The 24146-nt window shown below is 44.6% G+C and overlaps 2 protein-coding genes across 9 annotated transcripts in view; one reads left to right on the top strand and one right to left on the bottom strand.

The window, feature by feature from the left end:
- tle2a (TLE family member 2, transcriptional corepressor a) overlaps positions 1 to 4583 on the top strand; it is a 46632-nt gene extending 42049 nt beyond the window's left edge. For all 7 annotated transcript variants that reach the window (XM_082968058.1, XM_082968060.1, XM_014169698.3 and 4 more), the window contains 3 exons: positions 2098 to 2248; positions 2661 to 2737; positions 2926 to 4583. In XM_082968058.1, coding sequence (XP_082824184.1) covers positions 2098 to 2248; positions 2661 to 2737; positions 2926 to 3033 — 336 coding nt within the window. In that variant the 3' untranslated portion in view covers positions 3034 to 4583. The remainder of the gene's footprint in view (positions 1 to 2097; positions 2249 to 2660; positions 2738 to 2925) is intronic.
- Positions 4584 to 4663: 80 nt separating this feature from the next.
- Positions 4664 to 24146, bottom strand: part of LOC106584409 (transducin-like enhancer protein 4) — an 83952-nt gene continuing 64469 nt past the window's right edge. For both annotated transcript variants that reach the window (XM_014169700.3, XM_082968063.1), the window contains exons 11-20: positions 22761 to 22931; positions 22501 to 22642; positions 22012 to 22169; positions 21490 to 21578; positions 20569 to 20818; positions 20232 to 20479; positions 18532 to 18679; positions 18137 to 18287; positions 17931 to 18007; positions 4664 to 7758 (exon numbers count right to left, since the gene is read on the bottom strand). In XM_014169700.3, the coding sequence (XP_014025175.1) occupies positions 7651 to 7758; positions 17931 to 18007; positions 18137 to 18287; positions 18532 to 18679; positions 20232 to 20479; positions 20569 to 20818; positions 21490 to 21578; positions 22012 to 22169; positions 22501 to 22642; positions 22761 to 22931 (1542 nt within the window). In that variant the 3' untranslated portion in view covers positions 4664 to 7650. The remainder of the gene's footprint in view (positions 7759 to 17930; positions 18008 to 18136; positions 18288 to 18531; positions 18680 to 20231; positions 20480 to 20568; positions 20819 to 21489; positions 21579 to 22011; positions 22170 to 22500; positions 22643 to 22760; positions 22932 to 24146) is intronic.

The raw sequence follows: 24146 nt of genomic DNA, 5'->3' as shown, positions 1-24146 counted from the left end.
GGAGCGCAATTTCACATTGTAATTTTTTTTAAACTTTGTTCAATTTGATTGTGTTCGATGAAAATTCTAGACCTTTCAAATTATTTATATTACATTATCGGCAAGTGACTTGATGCCTACTGTGCCAAAGCAATTTAGTTGTGTGTTAATATAATGGTAATATTATAAAAATTCCACTTTTTAACAACCATCCGTTAGTTAAAAATGTTTTATGCATACTAACATACAGTGGCGTGAAAGTATTTGGCCCCTTTATTTTCTATTTTTACATATTTTGGATATGAATTGCTCTTCAACTAAAACTTAATATTAGATAAAGGGTACCTGGGTGAAAAAATTACCTGTTGACACTTTTTCATTTATTTAATAAACAAAGTTATGCAACACCTTTGTGTGAAAAAGTAATTGCCTCTTTACACTCAATAACTGGTTGTGCTACCTTTTAGCTGCAATGACTGCAATCAAACGCTTCCTATAGTTCATCAGTCTCTCACATTACAATGGAGGAATTTTGGTCCACACTTCCATGCAGAACTGCTTTAACTCAGTGACATTTGTGGGTTTTCGAGTATGACCTACTTGTTTCAGGTCCTGCCACAACATTTCAATCAGGTTTAGGTCTGGACTTTGACTAGGCAATTCCAGGTTTCTTTTCAGCCATTCTGATGTAGACTTGCTTTTGTGTGTTGAATCGTTGTCTTGCTGCATGACCCAGCTGTGCTTCAGCTTAACCATGAATTCTACTCTGTATCAATTCTCTGATACAGAGCATAATTCATGGTTCTTTCAAGGATGGCAAGTTGTCCATGTCCTGAGGCAGAAAAGCATCCCCAAATCACACTACCACAACGCTGGATCCAAAAAGTAAACATTTTGAATCGTCTGTTCATAGAACATTCTTCTAGGAGTCTTGATGGTCATCCAGGTGCTTCCTGGCAAACTTGAGTCAGTGTTTTGGACGACATGGGTCCCATTTATGTCTGCTAAAAACCAAACGCTGCATTCCACAGTAAGAACCTCGTACCAACGGTCAAGTATGGTGGTGGTAGAGTGACGGTTTGGGGACCTGGAAGACTTATGTATGTTTTGAAACGTGCTATAGAGTTCAGAGCTGGCGATGCCTTATTGCAATTGGTTATTCCCCATTTGCAACAATGTCAATGAGCGTCATCACTATCTTTTCTTTGCAGTAACTGTTGTGATTACCAGCTGAGATAAACCTGTGTTGATTTTACTCCTGGCTCAGTGTCTTATCATCCTAAAGCCTACTCTGAGCTTTGAGTGTTTTTAGTCTTAGCATCTCCGAAAAGGTTTTAGGAATCGTGTTATGTGGATATGGCCCCTGTACTGTACTTCACTTGTTAATATATATGGAGTGGCTGCATTTCCGGATTTTCTGGAACCCGATTTGCTGTAGCTAAATATGGAGATTTATGCGCATGTGCAGTATTTATTTTTTTTGTTGATGTACCGCTGCCCACTCCGCTGCCTATGTAGCGGCTCTCAGTAGTGATTGGAAGTTTGGATCTTTTTACTGACTCCAATCTTTCGACTCATTTAATTTGATTCAGTAATGCCCAGAGCACACAGGACCCCCCTACCGGCGAACTTAAAACTGGAATCATGATTCTACAAGCTTCTAGTTCACTGTTGGAGGCTTATTGTAGCTGTCATTTGTTTGAAGCACGCTTTTATAAGTATCAATGTACATACGATTATTTATTGATGGCTTTGAAACGAGGTCTAGTTGTGGCCACAAAGGACTAGATTGTGAATGACTTTTGGCGGAATGCTTTCGGCTTGACTGCCGCGAGGGAGATTAGCACAATATCGTTTGAACTGCAGCAGCCCCCCCAAATGAATTGTTCGAGTGTTGAGCAGAGGCGTGTTTGTTTTGGTTCTACAAAGCTGTGTCCATCGATAACATTCGCTAATCAATTAATTGCGTTCATTCTTGCACCATGTGATCAATTATCAGTTCTAAACATGTATTTTTCTTTGTCAAACTGTATCCACAGCCTAATATACAAGACCTGTCGCTCCATTCAGTCACGTAATGAGCTAGTTCTCTCTCTCTCATCCTCTCCCTCCCTCCAGATCTTTTCTCTGGGCTACTGTCCTACAGGAGAGTGGCTGGCAGTGGGTATGGAGAGCAGTAATGTAGAAGTGCTGCATGTCTCCAAACCAGACAAGTACCAGCTGCATCTCCACGAGAGCTGTGTGCTCTCCCTCAAGTTTGCCTACTGTGGTACGTACCACACTGCTAATTGTTCCATTCAAATGTTTTCTTGTGTCATCTTGAGGACAAAATAACATTTTAGTAATTTAGCAGACTCTTATCCAGAGCGACACACAATTAGTGCATTCATCTTAAGCTAGCTAGGGACAACCACATATCTCAGTCATAGTAAGTACATTTTTCCTTCAGTAAAGTATCAATGAGCAAAAGGCTGCTAGGAAAATAAGAAAAAGGGAGGGGGACTTATTTAAGATACTCTTTTGAATAGGTAGGGTTAGCCTGAAATGACTGTAGCTCACAAAGCAGAAGTCCCTTTCTCTTTCTCCCGGTATGCAATAAACTAGCCATCCCTCTGTCATGCTGCATCTCCTCTGCCCATCTCCCATTGTGTGTGTGTGTGTGTGTGTCTTTGGTTCTGCAGGTAAATGGTTTGTGAGCACAGGCAAAGATAACCTTCTGAATGCATGGCGGACACCCTATGGATCAAGCATATTCCAAGTAGGTCCCCACTTTGATTTACTTCTGGTTTGTGTCTTAGAATTTCTCTAGTGACAAAGTTTATTTCAAGTGCATTTGTTGGATTTATACTATTTATTATATAAATCACTTTTTTGTAATGATATTGTCTCTGTGAATATGGCTTGTGTGTGTAACTGGAGTCTTTTTTTAAATGTTTGTTTCTCCAGTCAAAGGAGTCGTCTTCTGTGCTCAGCTGTGACATCTCCCCTGATGACCAGTTCATTGTGACAGGCTCGGGTGACAAGAAGGCCACTGTGTACGAAGTCATCTACTGAGGAGGGAGCACTCTGACTGGATAAAGTGGGGGTGAGGCTCCCTTGGCGCACCAATGACTGTAAAGAGAGTGGTGGGCGTCGTGGAGACCAGAGACACATTGTACTTTGTTTTATTGACTTTTGTAAAGGATGCAGATGAGGGTGAAGTCGGATATCTGGAACTTTGACCTTAAAAAAAAAAAAATGCTCAGAAAAAGCTGGTAGTCTAGCGACACAAACCGTGGGATTCCTCCAAAGACCTGTTTTTTCCCCCACCTTTTTTTTTTTTACAAAATGAAAAAACATATTTTTTTAGCCTTAGAATTCATGATGAGCAGTAGGACCATGGTGTGTGCACAGAGGGAGATAAGGGGGTTGTGAGTGCTAGAGGGGGGTACTGGACGGAGGGGTGTGGGTGGGTGACCACAGTTTTGTGTGTAGCCTTACCCAGTCTCTGTTCGTATCACTGTCTGTCTGTACTCATCTAGCAGATGGCATGGCGGACAGACAGTTTGCTGTGAGATTCCAATGGCTAAAGGTGGTTAGATTCAGCAGCAATATGATTGTATTGTAATACATGATAAAAGGACAGAACACTATCCAGAATACAAAACTAAAATGTGTTCACAGTATTCTGCAATTTCAGGGAAATGGCTACTTACATCAACACTCAACAATTACATGTTTTCTATTGTATTTGTTAGGGCACATAGACAGGTATTTTCACTACTGCATCTTGACCTTTGAACTCAGTATATATCAACTGTAAATAAAGCTCTCTAAAGGCAAAAAAAAAGGACATTCGTGGGTCGGATTTGCTTAGAGCCGAGGAGAAAAAGAAATGGAAAAACTAAATTGTATGATGTTTGTACATTGTAGTTGAGTATCTCTTTTAAGTGCATATTCCCAAGAGAAGCAGGACTGTGACTAACCACCATACGGGACTGATGGGTCTGGAAAGGTGTCTGCAACCACACAGCTTAGTGGGAGCTTTGATATGAGCCTGGCTGAATGTCTGCTGCTTTTAATGTCATTGTCTCATTGTGTCCTTAACTGGAAGTGTGGCTGAGGAGGACCTGCCTCTAACTTCAGTGTCCTCTCAACCCTTCCCTACACACACCCTGTGTATTCGCTCTCTATAGTACAGCTTTGCTCAGAACAGAATCCTCAACCATGAGTAGGGCTCATTTCCAAAGGTGGATATGTTCCAGCAGGGGGGAGTTCTGCCTGAGTACAGATGGATAATAACACAATGTGTTCAAAGCTACTGTGTGCCCCCTGTAAATCTGAATGGTCTGAAGAGTATAGCAGCGATGTCATGGAGGCCCCCCCAGGGCCATGTCTTTATAATGGACTCTCATTAGGAGTGGGATGAAGTGGCCCTGGCCTAGACATTTACCTGGAGGAGCTGGTGATTTATGGGATGATGGAGGTATTCTCTCTAGATGGGGAGCCGGTGTGTACTGGCCAAGGAATGGACCTGTGGGCTAGGTGAAAGACGCTGGGGGAATGATGTGGGCAAGAGTAGATCTAGGTGATGTAATGAGACCAATAAACTATTTTGTATGGTTCTTGGTGTTTTCATACTGTACTGCATGTATCCAACATTCAAAACTGCATTCAATAAGAAAAATGAATACTCAGCAGGCACTTAAAAGATGAACACTTTATTTTTCCAGTCGTATTTCTTGTAGAACACATGGAAAATTCGTTAGGAAGGAAAACAATGCATTTTTTTAAAAGTTCATTGGCTTTAAGTCATTAAATAAGAGCACTATTCAATCCGTAGCGCTGAAGAGCTGTGCTACAGTGCAGTAGAAATTTAAATGTTCCCATTTTCAAGGAGACTTCATTAACGGTAAACACTGCATATGTCGGCTCAATCGAAGATGACCCTTAAATTTCAATCGCGCTACGGCTTGAATCGAGCACTTAAAACAAAAGTCATTAACTGTCGTAACAGAGAAAGCAGGGGCTGTGGAGGTTTTACTGACAGTGACCACGTTTACATGCACACCAATATCCCGATATTCTGGATACTTAAGTATTCTGTTTCTAAGTTGACGCATATAACGGGATATGTTTTACAATAACCTGAAAAAGCTTGTATCCCGGTTATGAGAGAACCAGATAAGATGCCTGGGATGTGCTAATCTTTGACGGGATACTGTGGCATATAAACATCTTATCCCGTTTCGAATATCATGGGTGTTGGGTGATGTTTTCATCTGATTGTCAAACAAATCACTTCAAAAAGTAGGCTACCATAATATTTCCATAATGAATTTTTCCTCGACTCCGTACTGGACCGTATAGCTTAGTGACTACTTTCACCCTTATTTTGACAAATTTCGGACATTTAGTAGGCCAGATTATAATTTCCAACATTCGGTAAGCCATTTGCCAACTAGTTAGATTCATGCAGCTTCTCTTCTGTCATAACTTGTTGCCCGAGAAGACTAAAAGTAGTACGCACCAGAATGTCTTACATCAATAGAATGAACACCGGTAAAGTTGTCTGTTTCGTTAGGGACCGGGGAGAAAATGCAATAATTCAAACAGTGGAAAATGTCCAAATGTGATCAGTTTGACTGGTTTTAAGGAAATGAAAAGCTGATCAAATGATGAAACACATTTCTAAAAAGACTTGTTTGTCTTGGGTGCATATTTTCATGTGGTTGAAATACTGTCTGCTTGCATAAGTGTCAAAGATAAAACGCATTTTTCTCACTCTAGTTCCTGACAATTTACATTAATTGTATAATTTTACTGCAAGAAATGCATAATTCAGCAGGAGTTAATATTCTATTACACTACATGTGTGGTTATAGACCTACAGTCAGTGTCCATATTCAGTTACTATTCCATTTAACCCATATGAACTTAAAATGAGGAATATTATGTTTATTCATGGTTACAGGGATTCTCACGATAGGGATATCAAAGGTGCATGTAAATAACTGATCCCAAATAAGACCTTAAGCGGGATATGAGCTACAATCCGGAATACAAGTACACATGTAAACGTGGTCAGTGAGCTGAGACACTCACCCGCAATAGCATCTGCTAAATATGTGTATGTGACCAATAAAATGTGATTTTGAATTGAGAGAGACTGTCTATTGTTGACAGGCAATGAGTGGGGTGGTGAGGCAGGCACCATATACTGTACACTTCCCAATGTCTCTTCACCTTTCCCCAACACAGCGACATGACCTAACACCTGCTGCTGTATACTGATTGACTACAGACTGAACAGAAACACTGAAATAGCATTACACACTAATGACTGAGAACCTACATAAGTACAGTTATTACTTCTGCTTGAAACGGGAACAAAAACAGGAATCGGAACAAGCCTTCCCCAAAATGGTAGCCCAGTTTTAGGGCCCTTGTGGTGTTGTGAAAAGGGTAGTACAGTCCAATGCCTGTCACCATCACCAAGGAGAAGGACACATCAGATAGATAAAAAAAGAAAAACAAAAGGACATATTTCCCTCACCCACTTGTGTCACTAGGTCGTGTCACTAGGTCGTGTCACTAGGTCGTGGGTCGTGTCACTAGGTCGTGTCACTAGGTCGTGTAGTGTATCGCTTCATTTTGCTCTCCAAGGCCAACGTACAGACGTAGGCAAACACAGCACCCTCTTAAAACATAAAGCAACAACTATTCAAGTAGCTTGAGCGTGACTTAAAACAAATGTACACATTAAGCTCCGTGACAAGTTCTATCGAAGCAGGGTTTTGCAATATACGTGGATATCATCAATTTCCTTATTTGCTACAAGTTGAAGCATGTAGTATTAAACAGGGAAGTTAAATGAGCATTAAAGGGTGAGTGGTGTCAGGAGAACAAGCCATTGGTAAGCATGAAGATGAACAGCGTAGCCCAGTGTTGCTCCTGTCTGTTTAGTGTTTGTGGCACAGGGGCCCGCTGAGACTCAGATTGACTCTGCTCCTCATTAAACGCGGCCTTTGTGAGACAAAAGTAAAATAGATATTAGGGGAGTGAGATGGGGAGCGCTGCTATGAATATTTAATTGGGTGCAGGGCTGTGTGTGTGTATATCTCTGGGGCAGAGCTCCAGCACTTCTCCAGCCTGGCTCACGGTGATAGCTCTCCCAAGCTCCTGACACCCCTGGCTGGGGAGCTGTGGCGCAGCGTTGGCATCATTAAGGGTTCCACTGTCTGACTAATGAATCGATTGTCTGGTATCAGTGCTCCTCGCTGCAGCTCCCAGAGTGGCGCGCTCCTCCTCTGGGGTTTCCCTTCTGCTGAGCTCTTAATCAGAAAACACTAATTACCCTCCTTTTCTCCCTCTCCTCTTCCTTCTCTTGTTATCTCTCGCTCTCTCCCTCCATCTTACTCTCCCTCTCTCTTGCGCTCTACGCATCTCTCCCTCTTTCTACCCTGCCTCATCCTCAGGGCTATGGTGGTAGTGTACACGCTGGGAGGTGCAGCTAGCTGAGATGAGGGGGGTGTTGTTGTAGGGTCCTTTGGGAGCCGGAGCTGGAGAGCATTGCTACTGTACAAAAGAGCCATAGCTGCCCCCACCTGCCCTGCTGTAGTCCTGAAGTAGGTAACCCCCCCCCCCCCCCCCACACACACACACACACACACACACACTTATTTCCTGTTCTCAGTAGACCACCTCATACACGGTGGCCTTCTTGTCTCCAGAACCAGTCACTATGTACTTATCATCCGGTGACACGTCACAACTCAGGACAGACGAGGACTCCTTGGACTGACAGAGAGAGAGTGATAAGAAGAAAGGAGAGCGGGAGGGGAAAAGAGACAGAGAGAGGAAGAAAAGGAAAAAGTTGTTACAAATCAGTGTCATCCATGAACTCTGATGTGGACCAGAGGTGGACCTGCCAAAGCCTGGTCATTATCAGTAGGTGTAATAACACTCAGCTCCACACAGCTACATGTCTTAAACAAGGGAGTGAAACTGAGTTTAAACAGAGAGACTGATAAGGCACTGCCATACTGTGTTAGATCTTGTCTAGCCATCTTGTCTCGAGGACCACAATGGAAATAAGTCCCAGACTTTGTGTGTTATCCTCTGATTTTATTTATGTGCATGTATGGCTTTTTCAAGTTTTATCTGTGCTTGTTTTTTAAAATGGTTGAATTAATAAACTAAATGGAGTCACAGACAGTATGAGACAGACAGAGAGGTTCAGTGAGAGACAGATGTGTGTTTACTCAGGAACACGTATGTCTGGGAAGGAACACACTTCCACCAATTCTTCCACAGCATTGGGTGAGGTCTGGGAAGGAACACACTTCCACCAATTCTTCCACAGCATTGGGTGAGGTCTGGGAAGGAACACACTTCCACAGCGGTGGGTGAGTGACAGTGATTAGGAGAGATCTCCCTGGGGGTCCCACATGGCACCACACATCACTGCTCTACTCAGGAAGCTAATGTCTCACTTGCCTCATGCCTCTATAGCACCGTTTATACCTGGTTCTAACATGTGTCCTTTGTCCTGATCCTGTCCACATTCTGATTGTGCCCACATTTTTAGACAGGTGTAGATGACTAAAGGATGCATTAAACTGATTGTGATCAGGTCTTCCTGACCACCTCCTGTAAGATAGATATCCAGACACATTGTGTAGACAGATCTGGACAGTGAAACCATTTAAATCACCATTATCCCACCCTCTAAAATCATTGACATGTTGCATCAATATGTGTCTTAAAATAAATAAATACATTATTTTGAAAGAATATCTGGACAAAGGACGCATGTAAGTGTAACCGATGTGAAATGGCTAGCTAGTTAGCGGGGTGTGCGCTAATAGTGTTTCAATCGGTGACATCACTCGCTCTGAGACCTTGAAGTAGTTGTTCCCCTTGCTCTGCAAGGGCCGCGGCTTTTGTGGAGTGATGGGTAACGATGCTTCGAGGGTGGCTGTTGTCAATGTGTGCAGAGGGTCCCTGGTTCGAGCCCAGGTAGGGGCGAGGAGAGACCCGGAAGCTATACTGTTACATAAGCACTAGGTATAAACCAGGCTTATCTCTATGTTGGTCCACTACAGAGTTGGCTCCTTATAGCTCAAAATGCCCTAAAAACACTAGTGTGTATTTTCCGAGGAGGCTGGTGGGAGGAGCTACAGGAGGATGGGCTCATTGTATTGGCTGGAATGGATTATTGGATCGGTACGAAACATATGGAAACCACGTTTGACTCTATTCCATTCCAGGCATTACAATGAGCCCGTCCTCCAATAGCTCCTCCCACCAGCCTCACTGATTACCGCCTAGAAGTATTCATTGAATCAAAATAGGGCACAAAATAACATGTTTTTCGGAATAGTAAATAATATCGGAATAGTAAATAATATATTATGGTCTTTCTGGTGTATTATTGACCATTCTTTACTTTGTAGAAAATTACCAAGTCATTACAAGGGTTTTTAGATCATCCCAGTAATGGTAATTGCTACACAATACATGTTTTATAACAGACAATGGTGCCTGTAACTTTTATTCTTCTTCATCTGACCGGCAGAGAGATGTCTCCCAAGTGGCACAGCGGTCTAAGGCACTGCATCTCTGTGATAGAGGCATCACTACAGACCCTTGTTCGATTCCAGGCTGTATCACAACCGGCTGTGATTGGGAGTCCCATAGGGTGGTGCACAATTGGCCCAGCGTCGTCCAGGTTAGGCCGTCATTGTAAATAAGAATTTGTTCTTAACTGACTTGCCTAGTTAAATAACGGTTAAATAAACATTTCAAAAAGTCAACCCAGGTTCTTAAAGGAACAATCCACCCAAAACCACAAATTCCTATGATTTACAATGTTAAATAACTCTATATTTTTGTTGACAAATTATTCATTTTGTCATTATAACAAGGTTGGTAGCAACATGTGAAAATCGTTGTGGAAATCTGTTGCAGACAAGTCGACTACAAAACCCACAATGCAATGCTCTCTCTGGACTGGCTGTCTAGTTAGCTAGGTATCTACTAGTCAGCAAACGTAGCTACACACAATAATACTAACGTCAATATCAGCATGCGAAGTAGCTAGCTACCTGTAAAATCACCTAAAGAAACCGCAATTTACGAGTACAATCTCAACCATGTTCAAATTGCAGTTCCTCTCAGTCTACCTCAGAGCCCAGGGTGAAGACGTTGTTATGGTAACAACGGCCCTTTCACACAGACACACAAGGCGCATTGGGTGTAGGGTTGCCAGGTCTACCAAAATTCTCCAGCGAATGACTACTCAAAACCCGATCAAAAGGCCTGGAAACAATGACCATATTTTGTTTTTCGCAGCAAGAGAGGAGTTGCCACATGTATCCAAAAATATGTCAAATAAGCTAGCGCTGTTAGTTTGTTGTTCTCACATCACTTGTCATGACGTGCACAACTCTACTCTGTCACGTGACTCAGCTGCCTGCTATACCACTCTTCCAACACAGGTTTGACGTCAAAACACCTAAGACACACCCTCTCCCCTCAGCTCTCAAATTAAGTGGACACTTCTGATGACGTGTCATGACGTCTGACGAGTATACGCTTGCAGGGCAAGGAGCGAGGGCGGAAGGAATACTCTTAACAAAAAAGCTGTTCGAATTGAGGTCCTTGTGTAATGTGATATTGTACCCCCAGCCCAATTGTCCTTTGTATATTATATATAATTGTGTTCCCACATGTACTTCCTGTATTGATTTGTTAATAAAAAATAAAATCGTTCATACCGCGATGATTGTGTTTTCAGCCACAGGTAGCTTGTGGGTGCTTTATATGCGCTACAGTCAATTACGAGTGCATGTCTACTTATATTAAATATATCATCATTAATTTACGCCTACAGTATGATAGCTACCATTAGTTAGCTAACTAACGTTAGCCTGCCTAGCTGAAACTTCTGAAGGAAAATGTTTTAATTCTACAATTTCCAAAAGATAATCAAACAAAAACATATTGAATTTTTACGAGACGTTTGTGCCATGTGCATTAGTAGAACAATTTCTAACTTTTTTGCATTCGTTTTAACTTACACTTGTATGTTGACTTCTCCATTGATGTTGTTTTTAAGTTTTTGCGGACTTTTCTTAGCAGATGTACAATCGTAGCAAATTGAATTATGGGGAGTTTCAGGCCCCGGAGTTAACATAATTGTACACTCGCAAAGCCGACTAAAAACAAGGGCTGAGGGGCTTACGTTGCAAACTTCCCTTGCTTGGCCAATCATTTGGATCACCCTCCAAGATGGCGACAGGGATTCTCCCAAGGGCACAAGGCGAGGGTAAGTGGACGAGGGTGTGTCTTTTAAGTGTTTGGAATGCATCTGTTTGGACCGTAGAGAGTGGCAGCATTCCAAACACTTAAAAGACACACCCTCTCCCCTCAGTCCTCAAATTAAGTGTACACTTCTGATGACGTACCATGACGTCTGACGAGTTTACACTTGCGGGGCAAGGGAGGAAGGAATTCATTTTAAATGGACCGCCCTTGTCCGGAAATTCATCCCTCGTTCGGCCTGCAACGATTGTGTTTTCAGCCACCGGTAGCTTGTCGGTGCTTTATATGCGCTACAGTCAATTATGATTGCATTTCATATCTTGGCTAGAAGACCACGCATCCGCAGACATCGAATATTAGCCATCCTACTATATCAGGTAAATGTAAAATTACAATGTATAAGTGTGATGTCAGGAAACGTTATGTGCGCAAGTTAACGTTTCCAAAAAGCTAAACGAACAAAAACATCATTACATGTTTGAGCCGTCATGTGCATTAGTAGCACTATTTCTAACTTATTTACATTTGTTTTTACTTACGCTTGTATGTTGACTTCTCCATATTAATGTTGGTTTTAAGTTTTGGTGGACTTTTCTTAGCGGATGTACAATCATCGTGAATTGAATTATGGGGAGTTTCAGGCCAGGAGTAAACATAATTGTACACTTGCAAAGCCGACTAAAAACGAGGGCTGAGGGGCTTGCATTGCCAACTTCCCTGATCATTTGGACCAATGACAAAGATGGCCACAGGGATTCCCCTAAGGGCATAAGGCGAGGGTAAGTGGAGGAGGGTGTGTCATTTATGAGTTTGAAACGCAGCCTGAGGGTGACTTCCAGAGAATGGGGAGAGGATCAATAAACCCATCAATTTTGGGGGACACACACTTGACTTGAATGATGCAATTCATGTTCTACTTAAGAAATAAGGCCCGAGGAGGTGTGGTATATGGCCAATATACCACGGCTAAGAGCTGTTCTTGGGCACAAAGCAACGCTATTATAAACTGTTTACCAAAATAATTAGAGCAGCAAAAATAAATGGTCTTGTCATACCCGTGGTATACTTAAGTGATAATGCCCGAGAAGCCGGTGTTTGGAGGATATATAGGCACAGGTGTTGTTAACTTTAACTCCTACATGTACATATTACCTCAACTACCTCGACTAACCTGTGCCCCCACACATTGACTCTGTGCCAGTACTCCCTGTATACAGCCTTGCTAATGTTATTTTACCGCTGCTCTTTAATAATTTGATTTTTTTACTTAACACTTAATTTTCTTAAAACCGCATTGTTGGTTATTTATTTTTTATTTCACCTTTATTTAACCAGGTAGGCAAGTTGAGAACAAGTTCTCATTTACAATTGCGACCTGGTCAAGGTAAAGCAAGCAGTTCGACACATACAACAACACAGAGTTACACATGGAGTAAAACAAACATACAGTCAATAATATAGTAGAAAAATAAGTCTATATACAAAGTGAGCAAAGGAGGTGAGATAAGGGAGGTAAAGGCAAAAAAGGCCATGGTGGCGAAGTAAATACAATATAGCAAGTAAAACACTGGAATGGTAGATTTGCAGTGGAAGAAAGTGCAAAGTAGAAATATAAATAATGGGGTGCAAAGGAGCAAAATAAATAAATACAGTAGGGGAAGAGGTAGTTGTTTGGGCTAAATTATAGATGGGCTATGTACAGGTGCAGTAATCTGTGAGCTGCTCTGACAGCTGGTGCTTAAAGCTAGTGAGGGAGATAAGTGTTTCCAGTTTTAGAGATTTTTGTAGTTTGTTCCAGTCATTGGCAGCAGAGAACTGGAAGGAGAGGCGGCCGAAGGAGGAATTGGCTTTGGGGGTGACCAGAGAGATATACCTGCTGGAGCGCGTGCTACAGGTGGGTGCTGCTATGGTGACCAGCTAGCTGAGATAAGGGGGAACTTTACCTAGTAGGGTCTTGTAGATGACCTGGAGCCAGTGGGTTTGGCAACAAGTATGAAACGAGGGCCAGCCAACGAGAGCGTACAGTTCGCAGTGGTGGGTAGTATATGGAGCTTTGGTGACAAAACAGATGGCACTGTGATAGACTGCATCCAATTTATTGAGTAGGGTATTGGAGGCTATTTTGTAAATGACATCGCCTAAGTCGAGGATCGGTAGGATGGTCAGTTTTACGAGGGTATGTTTGGCAGCATGAGTGAAAGATGCTTTGTTGCGAAATAGGAAGCCAATTCTAGATTTAACTTTGGGTTGGAGATGTTTGATGTGAGTCTGGAAGGAGAGTTTACAGTCTAACCAGACACCTAGGTATTTGTAGTTGTCCACATATTCTAAGTCAGAACCGTCCAGAGTAGTGATGCTGGATGGGCGGGCAGGTGCAGGCAGCGATCGGTTGAAGAGCATGCGTTTAGTTTTACTTGTATTTAAGAGCAGTTGGAGGCCACGGAAGGAGAGTTGTATGACATTGAAGCTCGTCTGGAGGGTAATTAACACAGTGTCCAAAGAAGGGCCAGAAGTATACAGAATGGTGTTGTCTGCGTAGAGGTGGATCAGAGACTCACCAGCAGCAAGAGCGACATCATTGATGTATACAGAGAAAAGAGTCGGCCCAAGAATTGAACCCTGTGGCACCCCCATAGAGACTGCCAGATGCCCGGACAACAGGCCCTTGGATTTGACACACTGAACTCTATCGGAGAAGTAGTTGGTGAACCAGGCGAGGCAATCATTTCATAAACCAAGGCTATTGAGTCTGCCGATGAGGATGTGGTGATTGACAGAGTCGAAAGGTTAAGGGCTTGTAAGTAAGCATTTCACTGTTAGGTCTACACCTGTTGTATTCGGCGCATGTGACAGTTAACATTTGATTTATGGGATTAAACTTCGCTCTGAAGCCGGCAGCATTGCTGGCTCGGTCAAAGTGATTATCGGAGGGTCTAATTAGCCCCTACCTACACCCTCCATAATTTTCACTCCTCCAGTTTTGGGACACTTGTGCATAGGGCGGAGACACACGGGAACGTGCAAATGGAGGGCTGAGGGGAAGGGGTTGATTTGGGAATCAGCGACACACACCTCTCTGGCCCTGCCCCCCACTCACTCAATCAGCAACAGCCTGCCTCACTGCCTGATAGTCAGCAGCAGCAGGTCGCACTGTCACAGTGAAAATAATAATAAAAAATATCAAAAATTATGAGAAAAGTCATGGCTGACGCGGTGCAATTTAGAAGTAGCCCAAAAACCCGCAATCAATACATTTTCACCCGTGACATCGTTTTCAAAGTAGACCAACTGCTAGAAAACTATGGTCATGGCAACCCTGATTGCATAATGGTACTTGATGGAAAAACTGAGATGAATAATTTGGTACACTGTTTAGATTGAGCACATCTAAGCGAGATATATACTTTGTCATGACAATATAAACGGATGGAACTGTTCTAGACCAAGCGGATCTCAAACCCTTTGTGGCCGGGGACCCCTTTTGTGATAGCAAATTCATCAGGGACCCCTCAATCAGAACACAACTCGAGTGCGTTCTGATAGCCTATAAGGAGTTTTACTATGACGTCTGAAATCCATGGCTGGACGAAACAGGTCTCGGGCCCGGGGAGAGAACATTTTAAAAGCCTGCCTCTTGGCACTTTTCAAGCTAATTTCCTGCAATTCTACACATTTTGTCATGGGGCAGAGATATTTGTTGTTGTTGCAGCTTTAAAGCGAATATCCTGCAATTCTACACATTTTGCCATGAGGCAAAGAGAAAACATTGCAGTTTTAAAGCTTAAATTACAGTGCATTTATGCATAAAAAAAATAATACATTGGGGGAATAGTATTGAGTCGAAAAGTGTATAATTAGGAGTACTGTGGATACAAATATCCCTGTGAGCCAGGCCCATGTTGCCCAGGGTTAAGAACATACATTGTAGATGAATAATATTACATTGTCTTGTATTATTACACACTTTAAGAACATATTCCATGGATCCCTTGGCCAAAAGTAGTTTCATCTGTTAGTAATATTCATAAAAAAATGCAATGTATAATAAAAAATAAAAAACGTTTCAAAAAAATAATATATATATATATATATATTTTGAGATCTGGCCGCAGACCCCCTGCAGTACCTCCGCGGACCCCACTTTGAGAACTCCTGTTCTAGATAAGTATGCCCATACCATCGATTGGCTGATTTGGCAATCTGGAGTGCAGGTAATTGTTTTTTATTTACATTTTAGTAATTTAGCAGACATCCTTATCCAGAGCAACTTACAGCAGTGAGCGCATACATTTTTTTTTAAGCGTTATGAAATGTGATATTGTCTTATCCCCTATCTCCAGTGATTAGAACCTTATAGGTTTGACAAGTTCCTATACGATTTCCTGATTTCATAGACGGACCACTTAGACGTTAAATCATGGTGAAAATAGTTATTTTACACACTCATAGAACATACACTATCCTCAAACTGACAGGAGTTTCATGTTTCACTTCTGGGGGTGGATTATCCTTTTAACCCTACGTGGTTCAGCTGTGTTCTCAGCATCACTAATCACAGTTGTCAGAAATACAGGGAGCTGACTCTCTCTCCGACTTCCTCTACAATAACTGAATAAACAATCCCTACTACTGTACCTCCATTCTGTCTCCACCAGGATCTGTCTCTGTCTGCATCAGACCTATGATCCTATCCCCAGATGGTTCCCTACTAGCCCTGCTCCTCTCTCAATCCATCCCTCCTTTAAACCTCTACCTCCTGGCACTTCTCCCCCTCCACTTCTCTACCTCCACTTCTCTCCCTCCTCTTTCAATCTCATCCTCCTTGCATCCCCTCTCTCCTCCACATGACAGGTACATATCACCAGGGCTGTCAATCAGCAGGCCACTGGTGAGAGAGGCCATGTTGACTGACAGATACGCTCACACTACAGAGAGAGACGGGGAGGAGGGAGAGAGGATGGATCGGTACAAGGGATGAGGTAGTGTTGAGTGAGAGTAATTGGAGGGAGGAGAAAGGGGGGGTGTATGTACATGTGAGAGAGAAAGAGAGCGAGAGAGAGATGAATCAGGGGAGTTAAAGTGAGCAAGAGAAAAAGCGAGAGAGGAAGTAGCAGAATAATACCCTTCATAGACAGAACGCCACTACAGTAACATTTCGATAGCAACAACTGATAACCTTTAAGACAATTTAAAAAAGTGCAGCATCAAAAGCGTCTGTACCTTTTCTGACAGTAGAATTCTGCTCCGGCATAGAATGTTCTGTATTGTTTCCCTGACGACAATAAACGTTCCTGATTGCTGTGTTGTTTTTATGCTGTTTTTTTATGGTGGGGAAGCTAGATGTGTTTTCTTTCTACTAAATGTCTTGGTAAGTCACAGTATTTAATGAACTTTTAACATAATATTTTTAGGAGAGAGTGGTCTGCGCGCAGGCAGCAGGCAGGCTGGTTACGAGCAGGCATCTCAAGATTATTATTTACAGTTCGCCTAATGATTGATGTTAGTCCCACTTCAGAAGTGGCATTCCTTTATAGACAAGTAAAATGCCCGTTTAGTGGCGCTTTGAATTTCCAGAGAAGGTTTCGTGTCAGCATTTCAAAAGCTGTAGTATATGTACCCTTACAGACAAACATGCCATAGCCGAGGAGCTTTCAAGGTTCCACTTTCCATATGTCTGAAAAGGGTATCAGTGTGAGAGACACAGAGCGACACAGAGAGAGAGAGACAGACACAGAGCGAGAGAGACACACAGAGAGACAGAGAGAGAGAGAGAGACACAGAGAGAGAGATGCGAGGGAAATTGTGAGACGTCATGTAGAGGGAACTGAGAGGCATTTGGATAATAAAGATAGCCTCTGTGCTCATCAGAGTTCTAAGGAGACACCAGCCAAGGCTGCAGATTCCTCCCTCCCTGCACTAGACTAGCAAACGACAATGACAGCCATACTGCCTCCCTCCCACACACAACACAATATCTCCCCTTTAAACGGTCTTCCTGTAGCTCATCATCACACTCATACATACCCAGCACAGATAAAGCCTAAAGTATGTGTGTGTGTGATGCAGTCTGTTCTCTGTCTGATAAAGCCCAGAAAGTCACCTTGAATCATATCTGTGATAAACAACTTGTCTTTCAACCTCTGTCCCACCCTCACTCTCTCACAGTGGGAAGAAGCTAACGTCCTGCAATTATACACATTTCATTTTGCCAGTGAAAAAATGTGCAGTTTTAGAGCTAATCTCATGCTATTCTATACCTTTTGCCATGGGGCAGAGAGTGAATGTTGCTGTTCTATAGCTAATCTAATGCTATTCTACACATTTTGCCATGAGGCTGAGAGAAAATGTTGCAGTTTTATAGCTAATTTCCTGAAATTCTACACATTTTGCCATGGGGCTGATGGAAAACCAGGGGGCCCCCAACACCACAGGGGCTGCGGGGGGTTGTGCTATGCCAGTGCTCTGACTAACACACACTGATGGGAATAGGAGAATATTAGAAGATTGGGCTATGGATTGGTGTTGGTCGTGGGATAGGGAAAATAGATTGTGTTGGGGTGGGATAGGGTTAGTGTTGGGTTCACTGACGGTACAATACCATATGAGTATTAGCCAGAGGGCTATCCTGCCTCTCTCTCTCTCACCTGGAAAATACTGGCTCCATATGGCGTCCTCCATGCATTCAGCAGATTGTCCTTCCCTGTGCTCACAAACCACTTGCCTGAAACGCACACGTTATACTTCAGAGTTAGCTGATGTATCCAAGCACTATACATCTCATTAGCATAAGTATGCAAGTTAGTATGAGAGTGTATGTGAGTGTCAGTCAGAGTTCTGAGCTTGTACGTACCACAGGAAGCAAACTTGAGGGAGAGCACACAGCTCTCGTGGAGATGCAGCTGGTACTTGTCTGGTTTGGAGACATGCAGCACTTCTACATTACTGCTCTCCATGCCCACTGCCAGCCACTCTCCTGTAGGACAGTAGCCCAGAGAAAAGATCTGGAGAGGATGAGAGAGAGAGAAAAAGTTCATTACACGACTGAACGGAGCTCATCTGACAAAGATTATCATCTGCATCATCATGGAGATATGATACAACAGAGAGGAGCAGAGTGACTGGTCTGAAATTGAGGCTGATAGCTACACTATCATATTAAGGTGAAGTCTTCTCAGAAAGACAGTCCTGAGTCGGTCAGAGCTAGCGTTAGCTAGTCTCACAACGTCTGAGGTGTTCCATCAGTACCTGTGAGGTGAAGTCGTGCTGCTGCAGCTGTCGTCCCTCTCTCAGGTCCCAGCAGCGTACTGTGTTGTCCAGCCCCCCCGTCCACAGTTTGGTCCCATCGTTGGAGATGTCAATACAGCTGGCCCCGTCAGTGTGGCCCTGGAATTGCCTGGGGAGCACAGAAATACAATCAACATCAACCCAGAGCCATTCAGATGTGATCCATAGTCATCTAGCCCACTGCCCTGCTCTCTTCCCCTCTACCCTTCTCCCCTCCTCTCCACTCTCCTGCCCTACCCTCTCACTCTACTCTTATGCGCTCTCCTCTTCCTCTATTGCTCTCTCCTTATCTACTCTCCTGTCCTGCCCTACCCTCCTCCTCTCCTGCCTGATCCCTCCTCATCCACTCTCCTGCCCTACCCCCCTCCTCTCCTGCCCTACGCCCCTCCTCCTCCTCCTCCTCTCCTGCCCTACCCCCCCTGCCCTACCCCCCCTCCTCCTCCTCTCCTGCCCCTCCTCCTCCTCCTCTCCTTTCCTGCCCTACCCTCCTGAACTCTCCTCCTGCCCTACCCTCCTCATCCTCCTCCTCCTCCTCCTCTCCAGCCCTACCCTCCTCCTCTCTAGCCCTACCCTCTTCCTCTCCAGCCCTATCCTACCCTCCTTCTCCTCTCCAGCCCTATCCTACCCTCCTTCTCCTCTCCAGCCCTACCCTACCCTCCTTCTCCTCCTCCTCTCCAGCCCTACCCTACCCTCCTTCTCCTCTCCAGCCCTACCCTACCCTCCTCCTCCTCCTCTCCAGCCCTACCCTACCCTCCTTCTCCTCCTCCTCTCCAGCCCTACTCTACCCTCCTTCTCCTCTCCAGCCCTACCCTACCCTCCTTCTCCTCCTCCTCTCCAGCCCTACCCTACCCTCCTTCTCCTCCTCCTCTCCAGCCCTACACTACCCTCCTTTCCCTTCCTCCTCCTCTCCAGCCCTACCCTACCCCCCTTCTCCTCCTCCTCCTCTCCAGCCCTACCCTACCCTCCTTCTCCTCCTCCTCTCCAGCCCTACCCTACCCTCCTTCTCCTCCTCCTCCTCCTCTCCAGCCCTACCCTACCCTCTTTCTCCTCCTCCTCCTCCTCTCCAGCCCTACCCTACCCCCCTTCTCCTCCTCCTCCTCCTCTCCAGCCCTACCCTACCCTCCTTCTCCTCCTCCTCCTCTCCAGCCCTACCCTACCCTCCTTCTCCTCCTCCTCCTCTCCAGCCCTACCCTACCCTCCTTCTCCTCCTCCTCCTCTCCAGCCCTACCCTACCCTCCTTCTCCTCCTCCTCCTCTCCAGCCCTACACTACCCTCCTTCTCCTCCTCCTCCTCTCCAGCCCTACACTACCCTCCTCCTCCTCCTCTCCAGCCCTACACTACCCTACTTCTCCTCCTCTCCAGCCCTACACTACCCTCCTTCTCCTCCTCTCCAGCCCTACACTACCCTCCTTCTCCTCCTCTCCAGGCCTACACTACCCTCCTTCCCAGCCCTACACTACCCTCCTTCTCCTCTCCTCCAGCCCTACCCTACCCTCCTTCTCCTCTCCAGCCCTACCCTACCCTCCTTCTCCTCTCCTCCAGCCCTGCCCTACCCTCCTCTTCTGCCCAGGGTCTGGTTGTGCTGGTCCCATACCACAATATTTCCCCCCTCTCCTAACCTCATCTTCCTCTTTATCCCCCTCTCGTTCTCCTCTCCTTACCTAACCAGGGTCTGGTTGTGCAGGTCCCAGACTACAATGTTTCCGTCGCTGCAGCAGGAGAAGCAGACCTTGTTGTCGGGGGAGATGGCCAGAGCGTAGCAGGCCGGGGCAGAAGACGTCAACTCCGCCTTGATGCGGGGAGTGGGTGTGGCCAAGTCCCAGATTGACAGTGTGCTAGCCTCGCCTCCAACAATGAGTGTCCGCCCATCAGGGAGAATCTTACATGAGCGGATGTAGTTATCCCTGTTCTGATTGGTAGAAAGAGAGAACATATGTACTGGAAAGCTAAAACAATCAATATGATTGGTTAAGCCTTTTATAGTTTGTGTCCACTCACCAGACAGTCGAGCTGGGCCATGGCACTCTTGCTGCCAGGCTGGCTGATGTCCCACACCTTGACACAGCCCTTGCCGCCAGTGTAGACGTGGCGTGTGGAGGTGCTGATGGTGACGGCACACACCACCTCTCCATGGTTCAGAGTGTGGATCTGCCGGGCGTGCCGTGGGATGCCCGGGCCCAGCAGGGCGTCCGGAGGGAAAGGCACCGGCTGCATCTGTCCATCCGCACTTACATGGAAAGAGTAGGCACTGGTGAGAAAGAGGAGGTAAACAGAGGGAGGGAAGTAGGAGAAAATGGAATGAGTGCCAACCACTGAAATGGAAATCTGTATATTATTACTAACAGTCATGCAAAAGCATTGAAGACTGTCAACCTCGCAATGGGAATGGCAATTGAGAAATATTCACCCAAACCTTGCTAATTGTTTTTACACAAAAGCCGTTGGCAGAATGCAAAAGGGAATATTGTATTACAGGGGCCAGAGTAAGAGTGCTATTTCCAATGGCCAATCAGTTAGGGCCGGGACAATACCAGTATTGAGAACGTTAATATCGTGGGCAAGGAAACAAAACACAAAGCGGATTGAACTTCTTTAGGAAACAGACCTAATGATGGAAACAAACATCAATATGTTGTCATCCAAAGTCACATTTATTTATTTTCCAAGCTATAACACACAATATTTTACATAGAGCAGGTTTTTAAAGGACCAAAGAATTTGGTCTACTTCATATTTTCATTTTTGACATGAAAACTAAATATTGCAATACTGGTATCGTCCTGGCCCAACAATCAATAGCATAGCGATGCCAAGGTTGTTGTGTAATTTTATATCTAAATTGGGAGAGCTTGCTGCTTGCCCCAGCTAAAACAACAACGACGGTTCTCTATGTTTGGATGGAGGAGAGGAGCGACGTACGGTTTTCCCCCAGAGGATCCACCAGGCAGTGAGGAGGACAGCCCTGGGGCCCTGAGGTGGGACCGAGACTCATATGCCACCTGGAGAGCCTAGGAGGAGGACCAAGACATTAGGAGGATTACTAAAATAATCATCCTGTGTTGTAACAGTTCAATCTCAGTAAATCCTAATCTTATCAAATTCAGTGAAATCTTGACAATTCATCCAGCATAGGCTTTCAAACCAGTTACTACCACAGAAAACATTGTCAAAACAGAATAAGGTTGTAAGTTTTGTTTTAAACCAGTGATGCATATCTTCCATGCTTCAGGGTCACAGTGTTTAGACTTTGTTTCCTTATAATTAGTAATTGATTCACACCTGGACAACCAGGTGGGTGCACTAACTGGCCAATTTGGGACATAATTGATCAATTAAGTGCCAGGAAGAGACAAAGACGATAGACAATGCAGCCCTTGAGGTCTGGAGTTGTGGACACCTGTTTTAAACAGAGAGATGAGTGAGGTGTGCTAAAGAACTCACCAAGGGGCTGCGGGTGTAGGCGCTGGCGCTGGCGGCAGCGCTGATCTGGGGCGAGAAGCCCCCGGGACTGGCTAGCTCCCCATTGACGCCTGCGTGGGACACCCCCCCAAATTGAGCCGGGTACAAACTGGGGGGCACAGACAGAGGACTGCGGAGAGCTAGGGGGGTGAAGAGAGGGTGGATGAGAACATTTTAGGTCACGGAGGACCAGAGAGGTCAGACAGGTGGGGTCTACAGAGAGTTGTGTTGGTGATATCTTATACTATAACATGTCTTTATTGCTTTTGGCTGATCAACAGTACCACAGGAGCACATTATCACAGTAGGGAGTAGGGGGGAGTTCTAATGGTATTATGAGCAGAATAAAAGTATAATTATGGTACTACATGGCTATATGATCACAATAGATTAATAGGATGGTATAGCAGGGGTATAATAACAGGGGCACAGACAGAAGGTATGAAAGACAGACAGGTGTGTCTGACTCACCCAGAGGGTCAGCGGAGGAGGCAGCCCTGCTGACCAGGCGGAGGCAGGACGTACTGGGGCCGGCGGGGCCGGGGGTAAGAGCCTCATGGTGAGACGGGGACGGGGTGCTCGACTTAGACAACGAAGACCCAGACTTCTCCACCTAAAGAGAGGTAACGAGATACAGTCATGATACACCTTCATACAGATAAGTAAGTGATAATACTTTAATTTGTTGATGTTGGGCACAATGTTAATGCTTGACAATGAATGTATAATACCTGTGCTGGATCCTTGGCCTTGCCCGGTGTGGGGCTGCATGGTAGGGGGGAGGACGGGACCTCGCCGGGGCTCCTGGGGGACCCTGGTAACTCCTTCCTCAGGGTGGGGGCCCGGTCCAGACCGTTCCCGTGGGGGGAGTGAGGGGGGCTGCCTGCGGGAGACGTGGGCTCCTGTGGACATAGACAGATAAGGGACTCCAGGTCACCCCAAAACAATAGCTTCACATTAGCTTTCAAAAATCTCTAAAGCTGTAAGATTATAGACATTATAGATTACTATAGTGTCCGTATGGATTTAAGCACAAGTGTGTATGAGGCCTGTACGGTACTGTAAGTCAAACCCAGCAGACTGTCTACATCCCTGCCACAGCCACCCCAATAAAACCATTCCCATCTTCTCCCAGTGTGCTGCAGTCAGCACATCTCCTGTAGCTGTCTGAGTAGAACACACATCCACAGACTGTACTACAACAATCCCCAGAGACATTCCCACTCTCACACCCATTAAGAACATCTGTCAAATTCTCAAATTGTTCTGTATGCAAAAATCACACAAGAGACTTTCCCGCTTTTGTGCATTGTGCTGCGCAGTACCAAATGCAGAAAGCTTGGATAAAACATATATTTGGGTAGACTGCATTAAGTATTTAAACAATTGAAAATATTCTGAGGGCATAAATAAAGGAAACACACTGCTGCTATCTGGTGAGAGGAGGGGGTCTGTGTGTGTGTTCCAGAGCTGTGTTCAACAGGGAGAGACTACTCACTAGGAAAGGAGAGAACAGCAGCTCCTCATAACTCAGTGATTGGTGTCCTCATTATGAAATTATCAATTTTACCCTGTACATTTAAAAATGACCAAATACACTGATTTGTTTAAAGCAAAACTACCAAAACTATTGCTGATGGTGAACCTGAACAATCAATTATATTGGAAGACTTAGCAGGTAGGCTATAGCCAGATGACAGTTGTCTCCGGTAGCTTACTTTTATTCCGCTACATTTTCAGCAGCACATAGATGTCAATAACCTAGCAAATTACATAGGTTTTATTAGTTGAGTGACAACCTAACAACACACAAGCCATTTTAGTATTTGAATGCTGAATGTGCCACACAGATTTGCAAGATCAAGAACAGGCAGCCTACTTCATGTTTGTCAGCGCGCGAAGCTGGGCACAGTACACAGTTTGACCAGGCTACTGACACTGCCTGGGGTTGTTCAGCATGCAAACTGATCAATGACTCACTTTTCACTTTCAAACACTTTCACTTTACACTGAAGGAGAGAGGATGCATCAGCTGTCACAAAAGATTAGGTATTTTCGAAAGATACGAAAAATGTAATATTTTTTGGGGTGACAAATTGTTTATTTTATCATTTTTT

Source organism: Salmo salar, chromosome 23, assembly GCF_965601325.2.
Source record: "Salmo salar chromosome 23, fSalSal1, whole genome shotgun sequence".
Classification (NCBI taxonomy): Eukaryota; Metazoa; Chordata; class Actinopteri; order Salmoniformes; family Salmonidae; genus Salmo; species Salmo salar.
Note: the sequence above shows the minus strand (reverse complement) of the source record. Positions and strands in the feature narration are given on the sequence as shown.